Here is a 24,584-nt window from a genome sequence, read left to right as displayed (position 1 = left end):
GATTTAGTAAGACCTTTAGGACAGTTGGAAAAGGCTGAACATAAACATTTGGAAGATGTATGGAAGAATATAAAACGTACGTAAAACACCCGACATGGTCATGAATGAAAATTCCAATATTGAACTTTTTTTTTTCCTCTCACATCTTTTTGCTGCTTGACAAAATAGACCAAAAACAGTTTTTAGAAGAAATTATATTTGTACTGACTTGCTGTGGCAACACCAGAAAGGGAAGAGCAGGAAGAAGAAATATTTCTACATGGCAACAGACTTGCCCGGCGTAGGAGAGAGACACCAACCCAAGAGACCCGACAGACCATGCATGCTGCATTATGTACAACTAAATCAGTAACCGAGGTGGCTGTGTTCAAAATATTAGCAGTGTGGAGTTTAAATATTTCTTATACCAAGAAAATAACAGGTTAAAAACTTGATGCTAGTTGTAGAGCATTCCTCTGTGAAACCCTTGAACGTTCTGAGTTAATTAAAAGGCTCACTGGTCAGGTGAAAGCAGAAGTGCTGAAAATGATCTGAAATGCATTAAAATGGAAGCTGAAGCCAGAAAGACTTGGAAGAAAAACAAAAACTATCCATTTGGTTGAGTGGTTCATTTAAAAGACAAAGCTTCAGCTAATGATCCGCTCCAAGCTCATTGAAGGTCTAGTTACCCATCAGCACCGTGATGGCTAGGTGAAACCAGAAGCCACCGCAATCGTATTGCAGAAATCATAAATTTCCAATTTCACATCGACTAACATGAAAGACAAATGGCATTAAGCATTTTTGTGGAACGGTGACATCTAGTTTGGTAGAGAACAAAGAAACGCTGAACTCAAGGCGCACAGTGAAGCATGGTGGCCTATGGAGGCATCATGGTACGAGGACGTCTCTCCTACTGTTGTGTCTGAATACGCCAAACTAGCTGAAAGATACCAGTAGGTAAACAGCATGTTGATTCCAGACCAACAAGAACATTACGGAGTGGCCGGTCCAATCCCCCAGACCTTAATACGATAAAAAAATAAAAGTAATTCAGAGGAATTGTGGAAAGTTGTCCAATCAATCTGCCAGGTGCCAGACATTTAATCACCTCCAAAACAGATGTGTAAGCACTTCCCAGAAACAGTGGTAACAAATAACCGCTAGTCCCGTGACTCACTGGAAGAAAACTGAATCTTCAAAAAAAAATGTATAGTTTCTACAGTACGGTAAAAGCGTTTATAACGAGAAATGCTGACGCTGTTGGCTTACTAATATTCCTTTACTTCCCTAATGTGATTTGGAATAGATGGCAATGCTCCCAGTGCATTTTGGTGTACAGAAATAAAACATTAAATATATTTTTGGCTCACTTTTATTAGGATTTGCTATTATTTTGAACACAACTGTGGATATGGCAGGAAAAAAAATAAAATAAAAATAAAATAAAACTCGGGACCATGTTATTGCACAGAAATTGGGTAAAGATCACCGACCTACTCAGAAAAACAAAAGTAGACCTTTTGAAAGTAGAATGCAAAGTGTACTGCTGTTAGTTTATGAAGAGCGGCAGAAAACTAATAAAAAGGTTATCTAAACTAAACAGGAGACAGTGGATCACACAAGACACAAGAAGACACCAACCACCAAAAACCAGTCCCTTTATTGTACACACCTCTTTATTTACTTTCCTCTCTAAATCAGGTCATGATGTTTATTAAAAATCCATTAATTACTACAGAGGCACTTCATAAGGGTTTGCAAAACAAAAAGAAAGATGTTTGAGGGAGGTTTTCCCGCCCCTTCCTGTACATTCAGAGAGGGGAGGGAAAGAGGAAGGAGGGGTGATGCACATACAGTATTCCCACATCTTCACATCAGTTTTACAGACTTTTCATGGACAAGCTGGAGTGACAGGATGTTGGGAGCTTAAACACACTGTGGTTTGTTTATATAAAAAAAAAAAAAAAAAAGTCATGACAATTATTCTGAAATTCGATGCAGATTTTTTTTGTTTTTTGTTTTAGGTTTTCCAGCTCTGTCACTGACAGCAAGACCAGGAGAAAGAAAAAAAAAAAAATTCAGACAACAAAACTTTCTGTCTCAATACAGTATTTTGGGATCTTTTAATGGTTGTGTATTTTTTTTTTTTTTCTTCTCTGTGTTTTAGGCAGCTTCTCTATATAGGACCTGGACTTACACCCCAGAAGTCCCACCACCAACTCACCACCACAACTGATCAACAAGAAAACCTAAGTGGCCTGTTATCACCCCCAACTTGAACCCCCTCAACACCTGAAGATCAAGAAAGAAAAAAAGATTTAAATTATATATATATATATAAAAAGAACAAACCCTTAAAAAGCAATCAGACATTTCTCAGCATATAATCCCAGCGGTTTTTGTCAAGACCCAGTAACACTCCCAACAATTTTTGAAAACTAATCCCTGCAGCAGAATTCAAATAAATCTCGACAAAAAAGCTAAGGAACTTGGTAAGAAAGAAGCTGTATCAAGCTATTAGAAGTGCGACCAAAAACCAGGAAATAAAGAATAACAAATGCCCAGCTATTAAGTAATATAAGAGCTGAAAAAAATATTTTTTTTGACATGGAGGTTAAAAATCAAGAAATGACTGAGTTAGTCCTTTCTATAATGTGAGGACTCGCGTTGCCTTTTTACATTTCCTGGCTTGATTACGCCTAACAGCATGTATTCATCATATGAGCCCTGTGAGAAAAATGGGACAAGAGAAACCGCTTCTGCAAAGGCCAGCTATTTACAATATATCTGACACATGGAAGCAGAACTGATCACTATAGCAATAATAGATGTCCTTAAGGAGAAACCCGACATCTTCCTACTCTGTAACCCAGATCATCATCTCGACACCCTGCAGCACCAAATCCTATCCTCTTTAAGAGAAATCTGCTCTTTTTGAGCCAGCTAATCCAGGAATTAGATTCGACTTCAAGGCAGCGAACCTCGCGGGGATTGAGCCGAGACCAAAAGGATTATTATTCAAACTTTAACATCTTTGAAAGCGCAGACAGCCTTCGGTCTGCCTTTCTCTCCCTCTCCTGGGGGGGGGGTGTGTGCATAGTGTTCTGGTAATCGACTACAGCATCCCTGTTATGAGTGGCTTCCTGTAAGGCTCAGCGGATAGACGTGCTTGGATCACGACGGTCAATCGTGTGTTGACATCTTTTCGATACGGAAGTATGATTAAGAGACAGGAGGAGGAAAGATTGTGAATCTCTTACACCTCGTCCTTGTGTGTTTTGTGAGTGATCAGGACGTAATTTAAAGCTCCATTTACGACGCTCGCCAAGAAGGACAGGCAAACAAAAACAACGCAAGAACAAATTATATATAATTGATACCAGAAATATCATATTAAGCAATTGTTTTCAGTATGAAATGAATAGGGACGTGGGAAACCAGTAAAACATCAACAACAGGTTATGGATGTATTCTATACACAGAGCATTTGGGTCCAAGGAGCGAGGGACGGGAGGGAGAGAGGAGGAGCGACACCCTGTGCCGGTTAATATGGGATTTTATCGACGCAACATGTGTCTGAGGACCAGTTTAAAAAGAAAGCTGAAATGCATTTGAAACGTCACCGTTTGTTAGAGACGTCGGTGAGTTTTAGTTTGTAACACATGGCAGATAAATGCAACATTACAGTGATAAACGGTATCTTTTCTTTTGCTTCCTGTGCACGTTTATAGACAGCGTTAGCAGCTTATTAACATTGCTTGAATAAACCTATCGACGCTAGGCTACGTAATCTACACATCGCTTCAAGTCGACCCCTCCCCTCGATCCCCCGTCCCAGGCCAACAGTGTGCGGACCCACATCCAGGAACAAAAAGCATGCTAGGGTGGGTTTGGCCGCAGGTCTAGTCTAGCAGGGAGGGCTCTGCAGGACGAATAATGGTGGGCCGGTGAGACGGAGCACCAGGGGGTCTTCGGCTGCAACGAGGAGAGAAGATACAGACAAGGCGTGAGACATGCTCACAAAGAGACAGCGATGAAACCCAACATCCCAAAGAGAGAAGAAAAGGAGACAGAGAGGAACAGGAAACCAACAGTGAAAAGAAAAGAAGGAGCTCAAAGAAGTGGTATAAGGCTGGCAGAAATGGGGGAAATCAAACGGCACAAGATTGTCCATAACGGTTGAAAGGATCACAAGTTGCCGATAAAATGTTACAGTGCAACAAAACAACTGGTTATTGTGCTATGAAACAAAGTTGTACCTGGGTACACCGGGGGGGATACGGGCTGGCCGAGAGGGGATCAGTGGTGGTGCGCTGAAGGGGTCCTGACTGCTGTTGAAGGCACCGACAGGTGGAGCTGGGCGGGAGGGGATGGGAGGCGCACCGAACGCTGGAGAGACATTGAAGGCAGGGGAAGGGTTCTGAGGTGGTCCTGGTGTTGAGCCCCGAACAGCAGGCGGACGGCTGGGGGGCTGGGTCGAAGCAGGAGGTGGTCTTCGCTGAGGGGTTGGGCTACAACAGATATATAAAAAAAAATGTAAGCTGACCCCACAATAACTGTGAAAATGTTCGGTAAAGGAATATTTCCCTCTTACCTGGATTCCTGGAGCCAGTTATCGTTTACAGGTGGTGGAACCGGCGTGGAGATGGTGTTGGTGGTGATGTCGCCAATGATGTGCAGTGCTTCCTTAAGTGCATGATACATGCGCAACATTTCGTCCCTACGCTGGGCCTGGTCAGCAGACTCCTCCATCAGGCTGTTCTGGTCCCCGGATGAATAGAGATAAGCCAGCAGCTCCGAGTGGATGAAATCCTTTGCCTGGAAGGGATAAGATTTTGGTCACTATGGCGAAAAGCGTTTTTTGAGAAGCGACATTAGCTCATAGTCTCAGGTGCCAGGTGAGGAGGCAGCTCCCTGCTCAACCCTGAGTTTGTCTTTTTATAAATATATTTCTGTGTTTTCGCCTTGTTGGTACATGTTTTGGAGAAGATGGTTTTGTAGACTACTTTGTAAGACAAAGTAGACTCATCACCTCCCCTTTCCTGGGGGGCTCAAATCACAACTTGGTTCATCTCCAGCCTGTTTATAAAACCCTTGTACAAAGAGAACGAGCCGTAACCTTGTTCCACCAGAAGTGTTTCAGAGTGGACTCGGATCATGCAAGGATTCGAAATAAAATAATGCCGGACCGAGCCATACCCAATAAGCAGGTTTAGCGTCTGCTTCAGTAAACACCAATGTTCATACTGTGTTCCCAGTTACATTTCAGTCTTTTCCTTCTTGGAATAATTTCTTTCTGCGTTTTTTTTTTCTCCACTAGCTCTTGGAACATTCTTAATTATTTCGCCTGGAGATGCTATCAGCCGTTAGCAGCTTCCTTGTTTTAACCCTTGCTGCGTATGGGCACTTCCGTTAAAGGAATAAACGTAAATAAACACGAATGGGCTTTATTTACTAACAAATTGAGCAAAAAACAAAGCATAAAATACAAAAATAACTAATTCGCCAGTAGGACGTGATAATCTTTCTTAAAATCTTTGTATACAACCAGAGCGAGCTATTGCCGCATAAATAAATAAAGTCAAATAATGTGGCTATGCACTTTTATTTTCTCCAAAATTGACTTATGTATGATTACGGTACTAGTTGTGCTTACTGACTGATTTTATGTGGTACATCGTGCCACTCTGCTAGATGGACATTTGGCGCATTAGGGTACACTCCGTCACTACCTGATCAGTCCTGTAACAGGACCCCTGAGCAGTCTACAAGACTGCCTGACTATAATGTCTAAACTAGAAAGGCTTTCATGTAAGGCACCCGTGCCCGGAGTACCCCTTAGCAACAATAAACCAAGTTAATTCAATATAACATTGAAGTTTATCTTGGTCTTATGTCAGAAACAGGGCAGTGTAGTCCAACTACTAGGATAATTTGTTCATCTCTCTCTCAGATAGTATGTATATATGCAAGACGGAGTGACAGAGATATTATACATTGGGGAAGAATATTTAATGCGCCTTATGGTCCGAAAAATATCCTCAGAGGTTTTATTTTCTTTAAATTGTTTTAATTAAATGGGACATGATTAGAGTTATTTTTCTTGTAACCACATGAGGAATCCCAACCCAGGTTTAATGGCCTTCGCCTACAGGTGCAACCTGCTCCACTTACATTGTTAATCATGAGGTGCATGATGGTTTTGGGCACAAGGTCTCTGATGGATTTGTTGATGATGCCAATGTACGAGTCCACCAAGTTACGGATGGTCTCCACCTGCCGCTCCAACTGAGGATCCATGGAGAATGTGTCTGTAGGTGCAGACTCTTCATTCTCCACCTTAGCCAAACAAACAATAAAACGTTACAGCATAACGGGAACAAACAGGAGTAGAATACAGTATTATTTACTGAAAGATTTTCATCGATTTCCGCGTTATCAAGGCATTATTTGAACAGAAATGAAGACAAACAGCCTTGAAAAAGGATCATTTTGGATCTGTTGCTAACTTGCTTTAAACATTTTAAGCAAATAAAAAAAAGTCATGCTATGTAAACCTGGAAACAATTCAATTCATTAACAACTAAGAAGACAAATCCTGCAATGTTAGTAATTTGCTTCTCTTACCTGGTCTTTTTCTGGATAAACTCCAGCCCTGAGGAAGGATGCTTTCCAGCTGTCTACATCTTCTTGAGAATCACATGCCAGCTCTATTTGTCGATTATCCTTGTAGACGTTTCTGTTCAAATAAACAAAAAAAATGTTGATGATGATGTGCATTGGCTGGGGTAATAATAATAATCATCTTTATTGTCATTGCAACAAACATTCCAATGAAATTTGTTCTCTGCAATAAACCCATCCACTTGGGGAGCAGTCTGGGGGTTAAGGGGTAAACTAACAGCATAACGCTGACCTCTGTTCAGTGTTGAAGATAGCGAAGATATGCTTTGTAGACATAAAGCCTTTCTCCACATCTCTGAGCTTCAGGTTGTCCAGAGGCAACATGTACTTTTTTTCTTTTTCCTTAAATAAGACACACACAGAACAAATGGCATTAAACTGGATGCATGGTGTAGAAACACATCAACAAAGACATGCGTGTAGATATTTTCAGCTTCTACATGCAAATATCCATAATTAAATGTTTAATATTCTTAAAGCGATATGGTTGTAAAATTACATTTATTGTAGATTTATTTAAAAAAGAGACTGTTTTATAGGGCTGGGTATCATCTAGGATGAGCCGATACGATACGATTCTCGATACATAGCTCAGCTTGCTTTGATTCCAATATTGATATTTATTACTTTGAATTAATGCTCAGTGATTCAATCACCAAAATCAGCCAAATATTATGTTTATGTTCTATTTATTGATCACAGACATATTAACAGGAAAATAAAGTGCATTTGCTTCAATGCATTTAACGTGTCACAGAAACCAAAAATGTGCCCAAACATCTGATTTTAGGGACAAAGGAGCTTCTAAAATCCTGTCGGCCGTTCCACAAATTCGTCTCACTTGCTCTCCTTCGCTGTGAACTGTAATGGTTGCGCTGTAATAACGCCCCCTAGAGGTTGGGAGGTATATCGATATTGAAAGCCAGAATATCGATATTAAATCGTTTTTAAAAATATCGATATTAATCTTTATATCGATTTTTATGCACAGCCCTACTGTTTTAGCAGCAAAACTGTATAGAGGAAGCAATGTTTTTTCCTCTTAATGAATGAAATATTCTTTTCATTTATTTATTTTTTTCATTTCAATACTAATCCACAAAAAAGGTTCTAATGGGTAGGTAGAAGATCACTGTTCTCTTTGTTGTTTTTAAGTGTCCTGCATTAACAGTTAAAATAGGGTTCTGAAAAATGTGAATTTTTAAACAGAAAAAATTTGGTATCAAAAAATGTAAGTATTCCCTCGTCTTCAAACATGAATTTGAGCATCATATCATTCTTAATCCACAGGGTTTGATAAAATGGCGGCCCACCCTTTGACACTATAGCTGCTTTTACATAAGCTTTAGGAGTGTTAATAGGGATTTTTTTTCAGCCATTCTTTCAGAAGCACAATTGAGTGATCAGACACTGATGCTGGCAGGATACGCTTTAATTTATCCTAAAGGCATTAAATTGTTTTGATGTCAGGATACTGAAAGCCAGGCCAGTTCTTTCCTGGAAAACTGATTAATTCATGTCTTTATAGACAAATAAATTAATTAGATCAGTTCGGCAAAAATATTTAGTTGAATTTGCACATCCACGATTTGTATTTTGAATGAAAAATGCCCTAATGCTGCTGGTGTTGTTGCGTTTTTTTTGTTTTTTCCCCTCTGTTCGTTTTGTCTCTTTGCAGGTGTTTGTGGTCGTATTTCCCACATTGGTGGTTTGTAGCAGCTGGTTGTCAGTTTCTGTCATTTTTGCCAAATTGTTTTCTTTGCGACTCTGTCCTTTCTCTCTTTCTACTAATCGGCCCTTGTTATTCCTCCGTCCCTCTTCCTGTCATGTTTAGCATCAGTTTGTACCAAATAGCTTCAGTGCAATACAATAATTCATTAAAAAAAATAAATAAAAAAAAATAAAAAAAACTGTTTACCATTGTGCACAGCTCCAACAGAACCCTATACCAGATGTATCTGGTCTTTAAAAACATGTTATCTCTGAACCACGGCATTTGCAGAACCCTATTAAAATAGCAATGATAAAAATAAAGGCATTTCCTATTAAGGGTATTTTATGCACAGGTTTATGTGCTTGAATATCCACTGATATAATGACACATGGAAGTTGTTCCCCTGTAAACCCTCTAGGTGTCCCCAACGGTCCCATAACTGCAGAAACGTGAGGATGCATGCATGCAGCTCATATTTGATAAGACACCTGAATGCTTTTGTGGACACGGCCATACGACATGTTTTTGTGTGTATGTAATCTTTATACATGAGCCCAAGAGGAGTTTTTAAAATCTGTCTAAATGCATAAAATCTTATCTTTAAATGTGGAGAAACAGCATCCAAACATTTTGTTAACCAATAAAAGAAAAACAAGATTAAATACTGAGAAAGGGTACTTCACATGTTTTTGTTGATGGCACCAATTCTCTCAGGAGGCCTATGATACAATTATTCACAAAAATAAAGTTATCAATAATCTGGACGCCTAAAACGGATTTATGTATTCAAACCAAGAATAACACTAATGAAAAACATATTTCTCCCACCAGCCATTAATGTGTAAACATGAAAGAATGTGTTTCCTCAGTGTGGACCACCCCCAGGCTCTTGAGATGGAGAAATGCAAGATGAAGACGAGGAGGAGGAGGAGGAGGGAGGAAGAAAAGGAGGGGTATCTAGGGGTGGGGTGCCGGCTTTCACTGCTGAGCAGAGACATCTGGAAGCATTTACATCTGCACTAACACAGAGTGGCACAGGCCCAAAAGTTACATCACTCAAAAGATCTGCACAGTCCCCTTCCCTGACCACGCACCCACTCACACAACGGCGTAAATCCTTAGTTTCATGTGCAGACAGAACCAAATGCACATGTGGCGGAACGAACCGGACAAAGACGTGAAATGAACACCGAGTGTGATCACAAAGACCCTCGTAGAGATAAGTCTAACTTCCCAAACACCCGGCGGCAGTCGTGCGGACAAGCGCCTACACACTTGTACACACAATCAGCCCCCCTCCCTCCGGCCCCCGTAACCCAGTACGATTTCCTGCAAATTCCAAAGTCAGATCCCGGCTGGAACATTTCAGCTCCGCTGCCACGTCAGTTTGCCTCCACCATCCGGCCCCTCTTATTCTCTTGGCTTTTTTTTTTTTTTTTTTTTTTTTGCAAGCGGCAGCGAAAGAAAGAGAAATTTAAGATTGTAGGAGAGTTGTTCGTCTTTTTAATTTGCATCGGTCTTTTTCTTGGTTGCTTTTTTTTTTTAAGGAAGAAGACGCATAACGAAGGCCTTAGAGAGAGCGAGGGGTGAGTAAGCAATTCCAACGAGAATTTAGAGATTTTGTTCATAAAAATGACTTAAAACAAAACTGTTCTAGAAGTCGTTTGTCTAATATTACCTTTTTACATCTTTATATTTAAATGCTTGAACTTTTTTGCTGGTTGTTACAGATTTTAGGAAGCAATTTTTACCGTATGAAAAAAGGTCAGAACTTTTTTTCTATATGCACACCTTCTATTCAGTACAATAAGCAGTTGTCATGTACGTGACTTTAATATATGTACAACCAACAGATAATATTTAAACTGTGCCCTCTGTCCTACAGTCCTAGGGTAGCGACCGACAGACGAAATGACCTCTGGGTCCTTCCTCTCAGTTCTTCTCCCCCCCCACCCAGCCTGCCCAGTGTTCAGACTACCTGTTCCTAAGGCCACAGCTGAACAGTAGTCTGCACATTGGTTAGGCTAGGCTGGGATGCACGCAACTCCTCACCTCTGACGGCGACTGCACCGACTCCCCAGTACGACACATTACACAAAAGGTTTCTAAAAAATTATGTAATAGCTTTGTTGTTATTTTACTGCGCTATACCCACTGATGTGACAATAAAGAAATCCCTGAAGCAGCAATTCCTCTCACCTCCTCATCTTTGTACCAGGACAGAGACTCAGCTGTCAGAACGAACCAGTACTCCTTGGAGCCTCCTTTCATGATGCTGATGTTGAGGGTTAGCCAGCCTTTCCTGATTACCTGCACAGTGAGGGAAACGTGTGGAGGAGACCAGGATCGCAGGGTGATGGGGAGTTTTAGGAGGTTGGAGGGAAACAACAAAAACAGTTAAGTTTTTTTTTTTTCCCCAGCAGAAATTAGGACTTAAAATAGATAAATGATTGATTCCAGGATTCGACTAACACTGAGAAATGTACTTACCTGTGAGCTTAAATACTACTTTTGCTTACTTTTTAAACTAAATGTTAAGTATTTCAAATCTGTGATTTTAGTGATACTTAAAGGCTGAGATGAAAGAACCACAAAAAGGATAAAGTAATTAGAGGATGGGAAGACGTGCATCTTAGAATGAACAGCTAAATGTTAAAAATATCTAGGCCAAAACTACTGAAAAGAAATGACAAGATTGTCCCTTTTTTAATTCACAGAAAATTAGTAATTAAAACAAGAGAGCGAGCTGCTTGCTAGGGAATGCTTGCCCCCAATTTGGGGCAAACATAAAAGGTTGACGACGGCATCAGAGGTTAGAGAGGATGTACATGAGGCGTTTGATTTCACAGACAAAAAGCTGAACAGGCGCCTTTAGAAGCACTCAGAACGAAGGAGTTAGTTAAGTCGACAAAAGTTAGTCGAGTCCATCGAGGAGGACAAATCTAAACATTAAAGTTACATTATGAGCAGACAAACAGACAGAGAGAAAAAAAGGTTAACTGCAGCGGATTGGTTAAGAAAAAAAGCTGCATTGTTATAGAAGCCCTTCTAACATAGTTTTGCTACATTGACTCCCATGCAATTCAACTACAATAACAAAAATTAAGTGTTGAAAAAGGGGGCCATCATGTGTTAGATACATTTCAAACTTTTCTTCAGACTTCCCTTGTACAATTCCTTGTCAATGGACAAGAGAACTTGAGATGGAGATGGCGGGGGGAAAACAAACCTTTTTACTTAGTCGATATGTGCCAATATCAATACGGTAGAGGAGGCGAGAGAGGTTTTGGTAGTTTGCCTTAGCAAGGAAATGACTCGAGACCTTTATAAAACTACAAAACTTTACAGTCAGCTTTATGACATGGGAGGGAGTCAAAGATACTACATTTTCTAAATGTTCTGCATAAATGTTAGCAATTTATTGGTTAGTTAAAGCTGACAAATGACATCGGAGACCGACAACAAAAATTGTTTATAAGACATGAACAGTGGATATAAAAGGTCCATTAACCCCCGTTAGAATACTAAATGTTTGAGATGTGAAAAAATTTGACCAGAAGAAATTTTATTCCACCTTTCTATAATCTGGGGGGAAAAAATGAAAGAAAAATACTAATTTTGTAGAGGACTGCATGAGTGTGGACACATTAATAACTGACAGGGTCCAAATCAACCACCACATTCAAACCCACGCTGAGCAAATTCAGCAAAAACACGTTTGAAGTTTTCCCAAACCAGGTGGGAAGATGTGTTAGCGGTCTGTTAAAGCAAGTGTTGAGTTGCACATCACTAAAAGAACACCATACCCAGAGTAGTGCAAGGTGGTGGCTGCATCATGCTCTGGGTCAGCAGGAATCCTGGCCTTAGTCAAGGTAGCGGTAACTATGAACGCTTGCAAATACCTGAAGGTTGGCATAAAACCTTCAAGCTTTTGCTAAAAAGCTGAAGATTAAAAGAAACTTGATCTTACAGTTTGACAAGAACTAAAACACTCATCCACTAAAGATGGCTTCACCAGATAAATATTAAGAGACTTGCAGCTGACTGATGAAAAATGTGTGGGTTAATTGGGAGAGGGCATCAACAGAAGACAGTCTGACAGATTTGGAGGAATGCTGATACTCCTACCCAACAGGCTTGGTGTTTTTATAAAATAAAATAATGATCCAAAAAGATTTTGGTTAATTGTGTGCTCTCGTATGACGGTGCAATTACTCTTATTCCTCCTAAAATATTTCAAATTGTTTTCAATTGAGCTGTAAAATGATACATCTGTGGTGTTAAAGGTGGAAAAAGTTCCTAAATGATTTGTTAGTCTAATTTTCTCACATTATAAAAACCTGGTACTTTGACAGGGGTGTGTGGACTCATTATATCCAATGTGAATAAAAATGAAGTTTGCTTTGATAAGATACAAATCAGAGAAACATTAAGGATTTTTGGTTTAAGTTATTAGCATACATCACAAAGCCAAGACCAGTCCCCAGATTGGATTTTTTTTTTTTTTAAATGGATGAGGAAAAATTAAAATCAGGAATTAGATTTTGTTAAAATAGATTTTTTTTTCCCGTTAAAGAAAATTAATAAGAAGAAAATGTTCTCAAATCATTTTAGGATATGCTGCTGATTTGATTGGTCCCATTTCTTTTGTTATACCCCAGTTACCTTCAGGACAGTTCTCACAAGGCAAACATTTGGATCACCATGAATGAGGCGGCAGCAGAGGTAAAAACCAAGTGACAGAGCAACTGACACCTTCACAATTACAGGTGCTAGGCTCCTTCATCCATTCCCTCTTGTCCTTAGAGAGAGTGCAGGATTGTAGCGCACTACTTTATTCTGGTGGCAAGATAAATTATTTCATAGCTTACACTAGCACAATGTTAGTAGAATTGTTGGCAATTAATGCCTTCTCAAAAGAACTTGAATTAAGTGGGTCAAGTATTAGTGATAGTCCAAATTACTGGTGCCAACGTTGGAATTACAGATGATGAAACCTTTGTAAGTCTGAAGACTCTACCTTTTCTTCATGGCCCTTGCCTAGCTCGAGAAGCTGCAGAGGGGTAAAACATTTCATTACAGTGAAGGCGTCACCTTTTATTTACATAGGAGCCAACATTCAATTCAAGTATCTCTGAGGGGTTTGTGTTCAACGCTATCTGAACTGGCTGACCTTTACTGACAGGGTCTCAGTTCTTCTGCATGGCCTACCCCTGCTGCCCCTGGCAGGGTGTGGTTTAATGTGGGGTACTTACCAGAATCTCACCCTGCAGTAATGGGAAGGGAAGATGGGTTAAAGCGGAGGGGTAGTACAAAAATCAAAGCCAAAAAAAAAAAACACATTGGAAATAAATAAAATAAAAAAAAGCGAAGATGAAGGACAGTGTAGATTGGGTAGAAGAAATGAAGAACAAAGAAGTGGAAGCAAATGAAAAATTAAGAACGGTGGAAAGGTGGAAAAAGTTTTTTTTGAGGGAGTAAGAAAGGAGAAAACAGGAAATCCAAGAGGCACGTAGAAAAAAAAAGGATGAAAACAGGACAGGAAGAGAAGGAGGAAGAAAAAAAGAGCAAGGCAGAGAGAAAGAGAGACAGAGCAAAACAATTACATGCAATTAAAAATACAATTTAAAAATACAATTTGGTTATGTCACATTTTTCGCTCAAATGATTGTTGCGATATCCATGCACATCTTAAATTTTAATGAGCACAAAAAAAAACAAAAACGCTTGGGAGTTAATAGGAAGCCAAAACAATCAAAATAATTCAGTGATTAATTATTGTTGCGCTATTACAACATGCCCAGATCACATGCAGAAAATTAATGACGATCCTGAAGAGATAAGCTTGTGTCAGAAAGCAGGGAACGGGGTCTTCCTAATAAATCACTAACACAGCTCTCCGTTGAAACCGTCATCGTCAGAAAAGGGTTGGTTCAGTTTCAGATCAACATACTGTTATAAAACCATCATAATAAAGCTTTAAGGAGAAAAAAAAACAGATTTAAAACGTTGAATAGATAAACTTAAGGACTACGAAAGACTGGGCAGTAATATTTCCAGAGGAAGAAATTGATTGTCGGCTGAGATTTGTTGACAACTTGATTAATCGAGCGATATAACGGGAGGCATCTCCTGGCACTGGGGGGAAAAGGAGATACTTAAGTGACAAAGCATACCTGGTTGGGTACTGCCCGCTTCTTGTTTGTAGCAATGTTCCTCTGCTGAGCACTGCCACACACAAAGGAAGACGGATAATAAATAACAAGAACCGAATGGAAACATTTGTATAGTTTCTACACATAAGGATGACACACGATGCACATGGATGACTTTTTTTAATAACATTGTGGCCACTTCCTGTTTTTATTCTCCCGTCTCACAGGCTTAAAAGGAAGTCGGTTTTCAGATTTTAGATATGTGTGAATTTATTACATCACTACAAAAACACAACGTTAAAGATCATTTTTAAAGACTGTAAATGTTGGAGCAACATCATTGAAAAGTTCACAGATTTCAATTACTCAGTTAAAAAATGAAGCCTGAATAGATTCATTACAGAGTGATATATTTCAAGCATTCATTTCTGTTCATTCTGACGATTATGGCTTATACCTAAAGAAAACCTACATTTTTGTTTCTCAGAAACTTTGAATATTATGTAACATTTGTTTAATATAAAAATATTGTGTTTAAGAAAAAGATCACAGTCAGCTGGACAGTTTTCAACCAGACATAGCTGACACTCCACACGCGGGAAAGCCACAAAAGGTCTTAGCTGAAGTCGCTTAGTGTTCAGAGTGTCGTATACAAGAATACAGAAAGTGAAAGTTGAGTGGAAGGAAGAAGTGTGGTAGAAAAAGATGCACAAGCAACAGGGATAACTGCAGCCTTAAGAGGATTGTAAATTAAAGCCCATTATTGAGCTTGAGGGAGATTCACAGGGTGTGGACTGTAGATGGATTCAGTGCTTCAAGAGCCTGGAGACGATCGCTGTACTCTGTACACAGTGGTCCAACTGTCAGAAATAGTAAGTTTTACCATTTCATTTGGAAATTCAAGGCCCAGAGTCTGGAGGAAAAGTGACGGATACAGAACCAAAGTCGCCTTGCGGTCCGGTGTGAGGCATCCACAGTCAGTGATGTGGAAGTTTTGGTCAACTGTGTTGTATCAAGTACAAAGTCAGCAGTGTTCTACCAGGAGGTTTTATAGCGCTGTATAATTACTTCTTCTGACAGGCTTTTTGGAGATGCTGATTTCATTTTCCAGCTGGACTTGGCCCCAGCTGACACTGCCAAAAGTACTAATACCTGATGACCAGGGTATCATTGCGCTTGATTAGCCAATCAAACTGACCTGACCCCCATGGAGAACCTTTGCGATATCCATAGATATCCATATCTGAAGGCCGCTATTAAAAAACAACCTGAGCTTCCTTAACACCTCAGAAGAACCACTGGTTGATCTCATCCATGCCACACTGCATTTATCTGGGTATTTATCCAATTCATGCCAAAGGAGCCTCGATCATGTCCTGAGTGCATATAGTGTGTAGAACCATGAGGTATAAGTTTCATTAAGTTGACATTTCTGTATTAAAAACTTATGCAAGAACAAGGTCATCTAATTGCCATTGCCCTTACATAATAATGTCATTTTTGTGTAATAAACCTATACGTTTATGTAATGAATCTGAAATAAATTAACTTTTCAATGACATTCTTTGATGGCATGCACTTGTATTACAAACAAAACCCTCAATCTTTCCCGTTTGCCCACCTGTTGTTGCCGTACCCTGGGGAGCTACCATCATCCAGCCTTCTGTAGTCAAGACTGAAAGTGACGTCATGAGAACCATTAAACCGCTCTTGCTGACCTTTCAGGGGGATATGTCAATTCCTTTGCCATGCAGAGGCAAAACATAAACCCTGACACATGCTCCCAAAGGGACTTTTTTTTTCTGTTACTGTCAAAAAACAAAAACAAAAAAAATCCACACCGAGGAGCTCTACTCCGCTATGAATTACTGTTACTGCCGCACTAGGAAGCACATGAAACCACCCGCAAACTCTAGATGGCTTTGAGATACACCACAGAAAACCTGAAAACTTTGCTGTGTGCAAATTAGTTTCCAGAGCAAAGCAGCGACAGATAAAAATCATGAGAACTGCTCTTTCCTTGGGTACAACAAGCATGCTTTATAAAATCAGCATGCTGCAAATAATAACATGTTTTTTCCCCAAGCAAACACACACGTCTGACCTTTTTTTTTTTTTTTTTGGTGGTGGTGGGGGGTGGGGGGGGGTTCGTGCATGGGGTGAGTTTGATCAAAGGGGCAATCTTGATTTGTGTGGCATCCATCTCTCACACAGGGAGAGACATGCTCTGATATGGCAGCATCACTGAGTGACATGCTAAACAGCAGGAATGTACCACAGCTTTTCAACATGTATCTAATTATAGGAGACATTTAGATGAATCACTCAATCACACAAATACAGAGGAAATGCAGCATAAACATTATGTAGAAAGACTGGGGTAATAGCACTGAGCTGTACAACAGAGCGATAATGGGAAGGACGGTTACATACTTAGCAAAGCCTATAAAGTCTTCATGGTTGGTGTTGATGTAGGACAGCTCAATATCAATCAGCAGCAGGACCTAAAACAGAGAAATTAGTTGAGGATGGAGATGACTTACTTTAACCATACCAAGACGTCACCCAAATTAGTAAGTGAAAAAAAAAAAAAAAAGTCTCACATCTGAAATCACACACCTGCTTAGATTACACAGATCGACTGTTATTCAGCCTGTAAAAGAGGCGATATCAGGGCTGCGAGCAGCAGCACTGAGGTTGAGCTGAGAAAACCATATTACTCAAAAGGTTTCTGTTTATAAACCCTGCAATTTATCAAGCTCCTGACCGACAGCAGTTTTAGATCCCTGCTTGTGGCGTTAGTACTGTAAGATTTTCCAAAATCACTTTATTTATATCTTTAAGATGAATTACACGATACCCAAAAAGTGCTCAAACCATTGTGTAAAAAAAGGGCAGTTTTCTCTTATTCCAAATATTCAGACTGCTGCAGGTAGATTTACCTAAGATCTTTCTTGTGTTGGCGTCGGGGCAATGGTGCCAAATATGGTCAGAGAAGCACAAATACAGACCTGAAAAGATGTGCTTCTCTGACTAATCACAGGATAACTATGAGTAAATAAACGTGGAAGATGGAAAAAGATATTTGTTGAGCAGTTGGTTACTCATTTTAACAAAAGATAATCTCCCAAAACCTTGCTCGACTCTTTAGATCTTCATAAAAAAAACTGAAAGAATGAACAATGCAGGCATTTTGCAACCAGATTTAATTCTTGATTTTACACTCACAGGATGGAAACAAGTACAAAAAGCTCCTCGAGTACTTTTCCTGTAATCAAACACATTTAATACTAAGTGCAGTTGCATCCAATTTGCTGTCGCTAATATGCACTAAGCAGAACATATTTCATCTTTCAAATGTCCCCTGCTGGTCAGCTTTAGCTTGCTGAGGCAAAACAGGACAGAAAGTAAAGTAATGACAGATAATTATTTGTAAATAGCTGCAGGCGGACAAGGCCTCTGGCCCTAGATGAGCAGGACTACAGTCTTGTTCATAGCTCATCCACTGATGAATGCAGAAATGGAACCTAAGTGATGCCGGAAAGGTTGAGAGTCGAGTTTTTTTCCTGCTCAGATTGCCACTGGATGATCGGCTAATTGAGAAGCTGATGACTCATAACAGCTAACAGAAGCTATTTGGATGTCAGTAAATGATTTCACCTTATGTTTCATCTCATCGTCTATGTGACATTAGAATATGCCCTTTCTATGCATTTTATTTACAGAGATAAACATTAAACCACTTATTCTAACCACAAGGAGCCTTTACAAGAACAAAGGTTTTTATGCTGGAGCTCATTGGAAAAAAAAAAATATAGTCCATTTAAAATGAATGCTAGGACCGAGTTTTATTATCGGCATTCACCAAAAAAAAAAAAAAAAAACAACAACTAGACTACTAAATTTAGAGAAATTTCACAGAAGGAATAAAAAAATATAGATGAAACAAGAGCAATCTCTTAATATATCCCTGTAACATTTAAGGTCTTTTATTCATACAGTTTGAGTGTTTTTCTGTAAAATGGTATCTTTTGTTAATTTAAATCATGTTGCAGCTCAAAGCAGCTTCTGAACAGGAACGGCTTAAGGCCTGCTAATGTGTAATAAAGTTTGCTAACTAAATATAGAGCTGAATAGCTATGGGCTATGGGTTTCAAGCTTTCCCAACTTTTTTTTTTTTAAAACCAGTAAAATGTTCCGTCATATTTGTCCTACACTGCAAAAACAGAACTAGAAATAAGTCAAATTTTCTTAAAATTTTAGTATTTGTCCTTGATTTGAGCAGGTAAATAAGATGATTTGCCAATGGAATAAGAATTTTGCATTTAAAATAGGAACAATTCATCTCAACCATCTTATTTCAAGTGCAGAATGTCTAATTATCTTATATTAAGGGTCAAAATACTCATTCCATTGGCAGATAATTGTATTTACTTGCTCAAATCAAGGATAAATACACTAACTTTAGGGAACATTTTACTTATTTTTTTTGCAGTGTACAATTTAAAGTCCTCTTAATTAGATGCAAATCAAAGGTTTTACCAGCTCTATAGGAAAATAATGTAGCAGGGCACTAGCAGAGCGATCCGTCGGACTTTCAAAGGTGGACGAACTGCATCAGTTCATACCTGCAGTCGAACAGAGCTGTCGCAGAGTTGGTGGGGAAACACAGCATGACTGGGTAGCTCAGATCGACAAAGTAACGCGGCTATCGGTAATTTGCGAACGTTAGCTTATGCTGCCTGTCGGGTTTAGTACTTCACTGCTGCAGACAGGAGCCTTTGGAGACATGTTCACGCAACCAATTTGCCTTTTTGACTAAAGCGGGTCATTTGATGCTGTTCCTCTTATGCGTTTTCCATCCTACTAGATTTTTAAACTTTTAGTAGCAGCTCAGTTTTATGATTGTTCAGGTGAGCCTTTATAAAGGGAGAGGCTTATTGTCTGTTTCTGCAGTGCAAAGTTGTGTCATTGTAAATCCCAATTTTCTTTATTTAACTTCAGAAAACGGGTTTTTAGAGCTGTGGTTCAGAAGGCCAATTGTAAGAATGGGGAATAAGACCAGGTCCTGTAAAATCTCAAATTGCCCTAGGGCAACACAATGAACTGATCAAAATGATCAACGAGCCACTGGATGATTTAATTAATAGCCTAGCAACGCACCTGATCCTTGGTCTTCCCTTCTCGCTCTCTTACGTGGGTGGTGACAATCCTCTCGGTTTCCTCTCTCAGTCTTGGGTAGGAGTTGAGCTGCAAGGCAACACGACATGTAACTGCAGCATTTAACACAGGAAAAACACACGCACGCACGCACACGCACACACACACACACACACACACACTTACATGTAAGCTTGACCTTAATAGGACTTACCAACAAGTATCAGAGAAAAACAGGAGTGAGAAGTGAAAATAAGTAGGAAACAAAGAAAAGAGTAAAAACATGGTCAAGTGACATTTCAGGTGCCACACAAATGCAGGCAACTACGATTCCAACACGCACACGCGCGCACACACACACACACACACACACATTTTCAATACATGGTGATTATTAGGGTTAGAGGCCATGTACCAGCAGTCAAAGATGACCGAAATTATGTTTAATTCATGTTATCCAATCCATTGTCTAATATAAATCATACATTAGTAAAACGACTCTAAAATGTGCAAACTGTAGATATTCCAATAAAGTTTTAAACTGTCATCCTTAACTGATGGTACAGATTTGAAATAAAATGTTAGTGAAGACTGGATGATAGAGGATAGTCAGGGGTGAGGCGGAGGAAACCCAAAAGGCAGGGAAGAGGTACGTTTGGCTAACTATGCATCATAGAGCATTTCTCACTGTGCACTGCCCTCATGTGTCCACAAGATGGCTGTGGTGCACTGTTAAAAATGAAACGCTTCTACTAGGAGCCCACAGAGTGGATGTTCTACAAGTATCATTCCTTTTTAACCCCTCTTATCAGTTCAATTTCTCTCCAGTTCAGCCGATAGTGTGTCAATCTGCCGTGTGGGTCAACAAGCTCTCAGCGCTGGACCAAGTTGGTGGCTTCTTAAACAGGAAGGGCAAAAAGGAAGCGGAGTGGGTAAAAATACATCAGAATAGCTGATGAGGTAAAAAAAAAAAAAAAAAAAAAAGAAGAAAAAACATGAGCTGGTTTGCGAAAATCTTAAGCTGGGCTTAAAATTTTACCCACAATTTACATGAAAAAAAAATGTATATTCAGTGTCACTGCAACAACAAAGTGGAGAAAGAAGGCGATGCAGACGTTGAAAGCAATGATCAGCAGTGGATGTAAACTGGACTTTGATGACAGCAATAGACAAAAAAAAATAATTTATCTCTTCTCCCATCTTGGCATTATATTGGCATATGCATCCCTGGTTACCTTATTGGCACACTTCATGATGAGAGCAGTGACTTCAGTCACCACAAGATCCACACATTTGAGGCTGGGCTCTTTGAGTTTGCGGATCTGCTTTTTGACAATCGTCTCGAAAGCCAGGTCAGGGGTGAAGAGCCCCGTTCTGAAAGGTCATAGGGTTAGTTTTGCAATTCATCGTGAACGTAGAGAGAGAGGGGGTTAAGGTGGAAATAAAAGAAAGGGGGGAATTTGGAAAGACAGAGGAATAAGACAGGAATAAGACAGGAAGTGTTTGTTCAATTAGTCATTTTCTAGTCGTTTAGCAAAAAAAGTCAAACGGTGGAGGACAAGCCGCAGGTTGTTCACATTCTCTTCCCTAATGAGGGGCTTCCATCTAAGCTTGGTGTGGTAAAGGAAGACATTGCACCCTGCTGACTACATGCAGTGAGCTGTGAGACGTGCAGCTTGTCCGGAGATTTTCGGTCCTGGGAACATCTCTTAACCAAGACAACACGTCAATCGTCACAACACTCCACAACACGACAACACCGCCTGAACTCAGAGCTGTCAGGGCCAGGCTGGCAGAGGGCAGATTGCATCAGACCTTCCTCAATTGAACCATTAAAAAAAGCTTTTCTAGACGCTACAGCCAATGATCTGTGCCGGCACGCCCTCTGCTACAGCCGTGGTTGTCCCCTGCTCTGAGTCTTGGCCGAGTCGGGAGATGCTGGACACTCGCAGTACCTTGTTGGTGCACTGCCTGACTGTGTTGATGAGCTCTTGAATGACCAGATCGATACATTTGAGACAAGGCGTTTTCAGCTTAACAATCTGCTTTTTCACGATGGCCTCAAACGCCAGGTCTGGGGTGAACAGGCCCGTTCTGAGGATGCACAGAGAGACAGAGGCACAGAGGCCGACACATGGAACAGTTAACAGACCGAAGAGCAAAAAAAATATATATATAAAATGTACAAAAACAAGACTAAGACGGAGACAACATAGATGAGGAGATATGAAGTGCTAAAGTGAGACAAACAGTGAATGTAACACATACAACGGCACATAATACAAACATTACATAACATGATGAATTGACTCTTCTAGACACAAACAGAAAAGAAGTGGGTGGTGTTTCTGAGAGACAGTCACCGTGAAACAGCAGAATGGAAAATATAATTCACATCGCACAGGTGACACTTTCTGAATACATCACTTTCACTTTACTGCTAGTCTGTAATGCCTAGGCTTGAATTATAGCGCTGACAAAGGAACAACAACATTATTCAGTGCCGAATATATTTAGTGTTACCTAAAGACATTTTTTTTTAAAGCCGGACTGTACTTGCCTGACACCATGGACATTTTTGATTGCGTGACTGATTTCCCTCCTCAGTTCTTTCTCATCAAACACAAGCTGAAGAACAGGTAAGACAACAGAAACCCTTAGCACACCTTACAGGTACATTTTTTAACTCTAAGAACGTTAATATAAAAAAATCCTTCACCTTGACGAGCTCGAAAGGGAAGCGCTCATGGAAGAGTCGGTTGATCCTGGCACCACCTGAGAGCTCGTTGGTGTCCACCTGGTCCCCAGATCCCTCGATGCATTTTTCAAAGTCAACGCCGAACTGCTGAACCATCCTTTAAGTATTACACAAGAGACAAGAGGTTTGGGAGTCATCTCGCTTTCTGCATTTGAGATGAGACATATGCTAACATCTTTAATATAGAGGAAACTGGATCAATTTGGAGTCACGGAGTGATGTTCGGTCAATTTCTTCCCATTTTTCAGTTAATCTAAAATAAAAGACGCCTAATGACGTATTCAAACCCAAACATGTGTTAAGTGTCAGGGGCATCTGTTACATTGTTTTTCATCTCAATTGTTTACATAAATCGCTGCTGCATCTTTATCCTGAAAAATACTGTGATTTTTAGAGTGATTTCTCGAGTGATTCTTTTCAAGCTGTATGCAAACAAAATTTCGTTCTGTACGCACTTTGTGCATACAAAATGACAATAAGGATATCTATCTATCTATCTATCTGGTTTACACGCGCATTCTACGGTGTACGCGTCTCTAGGAGCGGTGAGAGGTCCTGAGGCGTGTTTTGAGCTTTCAAGTATCTGAGCTTCCGAAGCGGCAGATAAAGTTGGATGATCTGAACTTTTCAGACAGAACCCTCTTTGTGACGTAGTGACGGATTTCCCAACGGGACGGAAGGACCGTGAAAAAGCTGGGAGGTCGACAATGGAGGACAACTTCATCGTTGCCGTTTGTGCCCCTCCTACTATCTATGATCGTTTCGAGCTCCCACTACAGAGACAAAGGACCTTACCTAGAGGAGGATTAGTGAGGAGGTCGGGATCTCGGGTAAGTAATCAAACGTTAACACTGTAAATATTTCCCCGCATTTGATGAAAAGAACAGGGTAGCTCCTCTCAAGACACGTCAGACCAGTCTGTTCGCACTTTGCTCAGATCGTTCGTGTAGAGGCGCTGGACGCAAGGCTCAAAAACACATTTGGTGTGAACACACCATAAGCATGCAGCCCAATAGGCGCTAACTGGTAACAAGCTTGCTTACTGGGATTTTATGCTACAGCCTAAAAATCCATAGCAAAACAATTCTTAATTTAGAATACGGTTGCTTGCTTTGCACCTACTATTAAACATTTATTGTGCCAATGTCGGAGGCTCTAAACTGTAAATCTATCATATAACATACATCTCTATGCATAAACATTTAAAACTGCACCCACTGCAACAATGCCTTTGTCTTGCGAGTCGGATCATCAGGACGGAAATTCTTGTACTCTTCCACCTCCTTCTCCAGAGAGAGAAGCTGACTCTGCAGCTTACTGCGCAGCCCTGGCAGCGTGTCCCTGATGTGATTGGTCAGTTGCTGCAAGACACGTAGTCATGGCGTTATAACAACATGGATAGGGAAGGAGGCCGTGTCAGAGCCAAGACCGGAGAACGCAGACCTGATTGAGAGCCTTTTGCAAATGCGGGGTGCCCATACGGTCTGCCATGTGCCGATAGCTAGGGTGGGACAGGAAGAACTTTCTCTCTGCAGCTAAAGCAGCACGGATGTCTTTTTTCCCATCGATGTCTTTTTGACTCCGGTTCACCACGCCAATGTAACCTAAACACACAACCGGGAACAATTAGAGACACAACTTGTACATGTTTAGGGCAAATAAGTCTGTAGGTGCGTGCCACACAACACTCACCCCTCCTCAGTGGAAGCAGTTTATTTTCCAGGATATCCTTTGCGTCTGTGCCTTCGTCCATGAGGTCCAGTTTCGTTATGACACCGATTGTACGAAGACCTGCAAGTATTTATGAAGAGCGGCCCGCTTCAGTTCAAACGTGTTTTACTTCTCATCAAGCAAATTTAGGAGAAGAGATGGAAGACAGATACACGCTGACAGCTAGGGGTGGGTATTGCCAAAGAAGTCACGATTCGATTCGAATCACGATTCACATGCCATGATCCGATTCTATCACAATGCATCATGATACTTGAAGTATTGCAATGTATCGCGATGCATTGCGATATTTTCACTGAACACTGTTAGAAAAAAATACAGCCGTTACCAGTGGCTGACTGGCTGTGTATGATCTGGATAGTGTCTTCAATTGATACATAACTGAAAGCAACTGAATTCA

General features: G+C 40.3%; 1 protein-coding gene across 8 annotated transcripts in view; it reads right to left on the bottom strand.

Moving 5' to 3' along the window:
* Positions 1-24,584, bottom strand: part of dnm2a (dynamin 2a) — a 38,641-nt gene that overhangs the window by 836 nt on the left and 13,221 nt on the right. The window contains exons 5-22 of one of the 8 annotated variants that reach the window (XM_036129076.1): positions 24,146-24,244; positions 23,897-24,057; positions 23,672-23,814; positions 22,415-22,550; positions 22,256-22,323; positions 20,931-21,069; positions 19,699-19,785; positions 16,969-17,039; positions 16,157-16,210; positions 14,557-14,608; positions 13,636-13,647; positions 10,580-10,690; positions 6,899-7,008; positions 6,610-6,721; positions 6,157-6,321; positions 4,577-4,800; positions 4,242-4,493; positions 1,624-3,957 (exon numbers count right to left, since the gene is read on the bottom strand). In XM_036129076.1, the coding sequence (XP_035984969.1) occupies positions 3,885-3,957; positions 4,242-4,493; positions 4,577-4,800; positions 6,157-6,321; positions 6,610-6,721; positions 6,899-7,008; positions 10,580-10,690; positions 13,636-13,647; positions 14,557-14,608; positions 16,157-16,210; positions 16,969-17,039; positions 19,699-19,785; positions 20,931-21,069; positions 22,256-22,323; positions 22,415-22,550; positions 23,672-23,814; positions 23,897-24,057; positions 24,146-24,244 (2,069 nt within the window). In that variant the 3' untranslated portion in view covers positions 1,624-3,884. Of the gene's footprint in view, positions 1-1,623; positions 3,958-4,241; positions 4,494-4,576; positions 4,801-6,156; positions 6,322-6,609; positions 6,722-6,898; positions 7,009-10,579; positions 10,691-13,635; positions 13,648-14,556; positions 14,609-16,156; positions 16,211-16,968; positions 17,040-19,698; positions 19,786-20,930; positions 21,070-21,650; positions 21,790-22,255; positions 22,324-22,414; positions 22,551-23,671; positions 23,815-23,896; positions 24,058-24,145; positions 24,245-24,584 lie in introns of those variants that run through there. The other 7 variants (XM_021320721.2, XM_021320723.2, XM_021320722.2 and 4 more) reach the window with 7 other exon arrangements.

The sequence above is a fragment of the Fundulus heteroclitus genome, unplaced genomic scaffold (genome assembly GCF_011125445.2).
Source record: "Fundulus heteroclitus isolate FHET01 unplaced genomic scaffold, MU-UCD_Fhet_4.1 scaffold_135, whole genome shotgun sequence".
Lineage (NCBI taxonomy): Eukaryota > Metazoa > Chordata > Actinopteri > Cyprinodontiformes > Fundulidae > Fundulus > Fundulus heteroclitus.
This window is presented reverse-complemented; position numbering and strand designations above follow the sequence as displayed.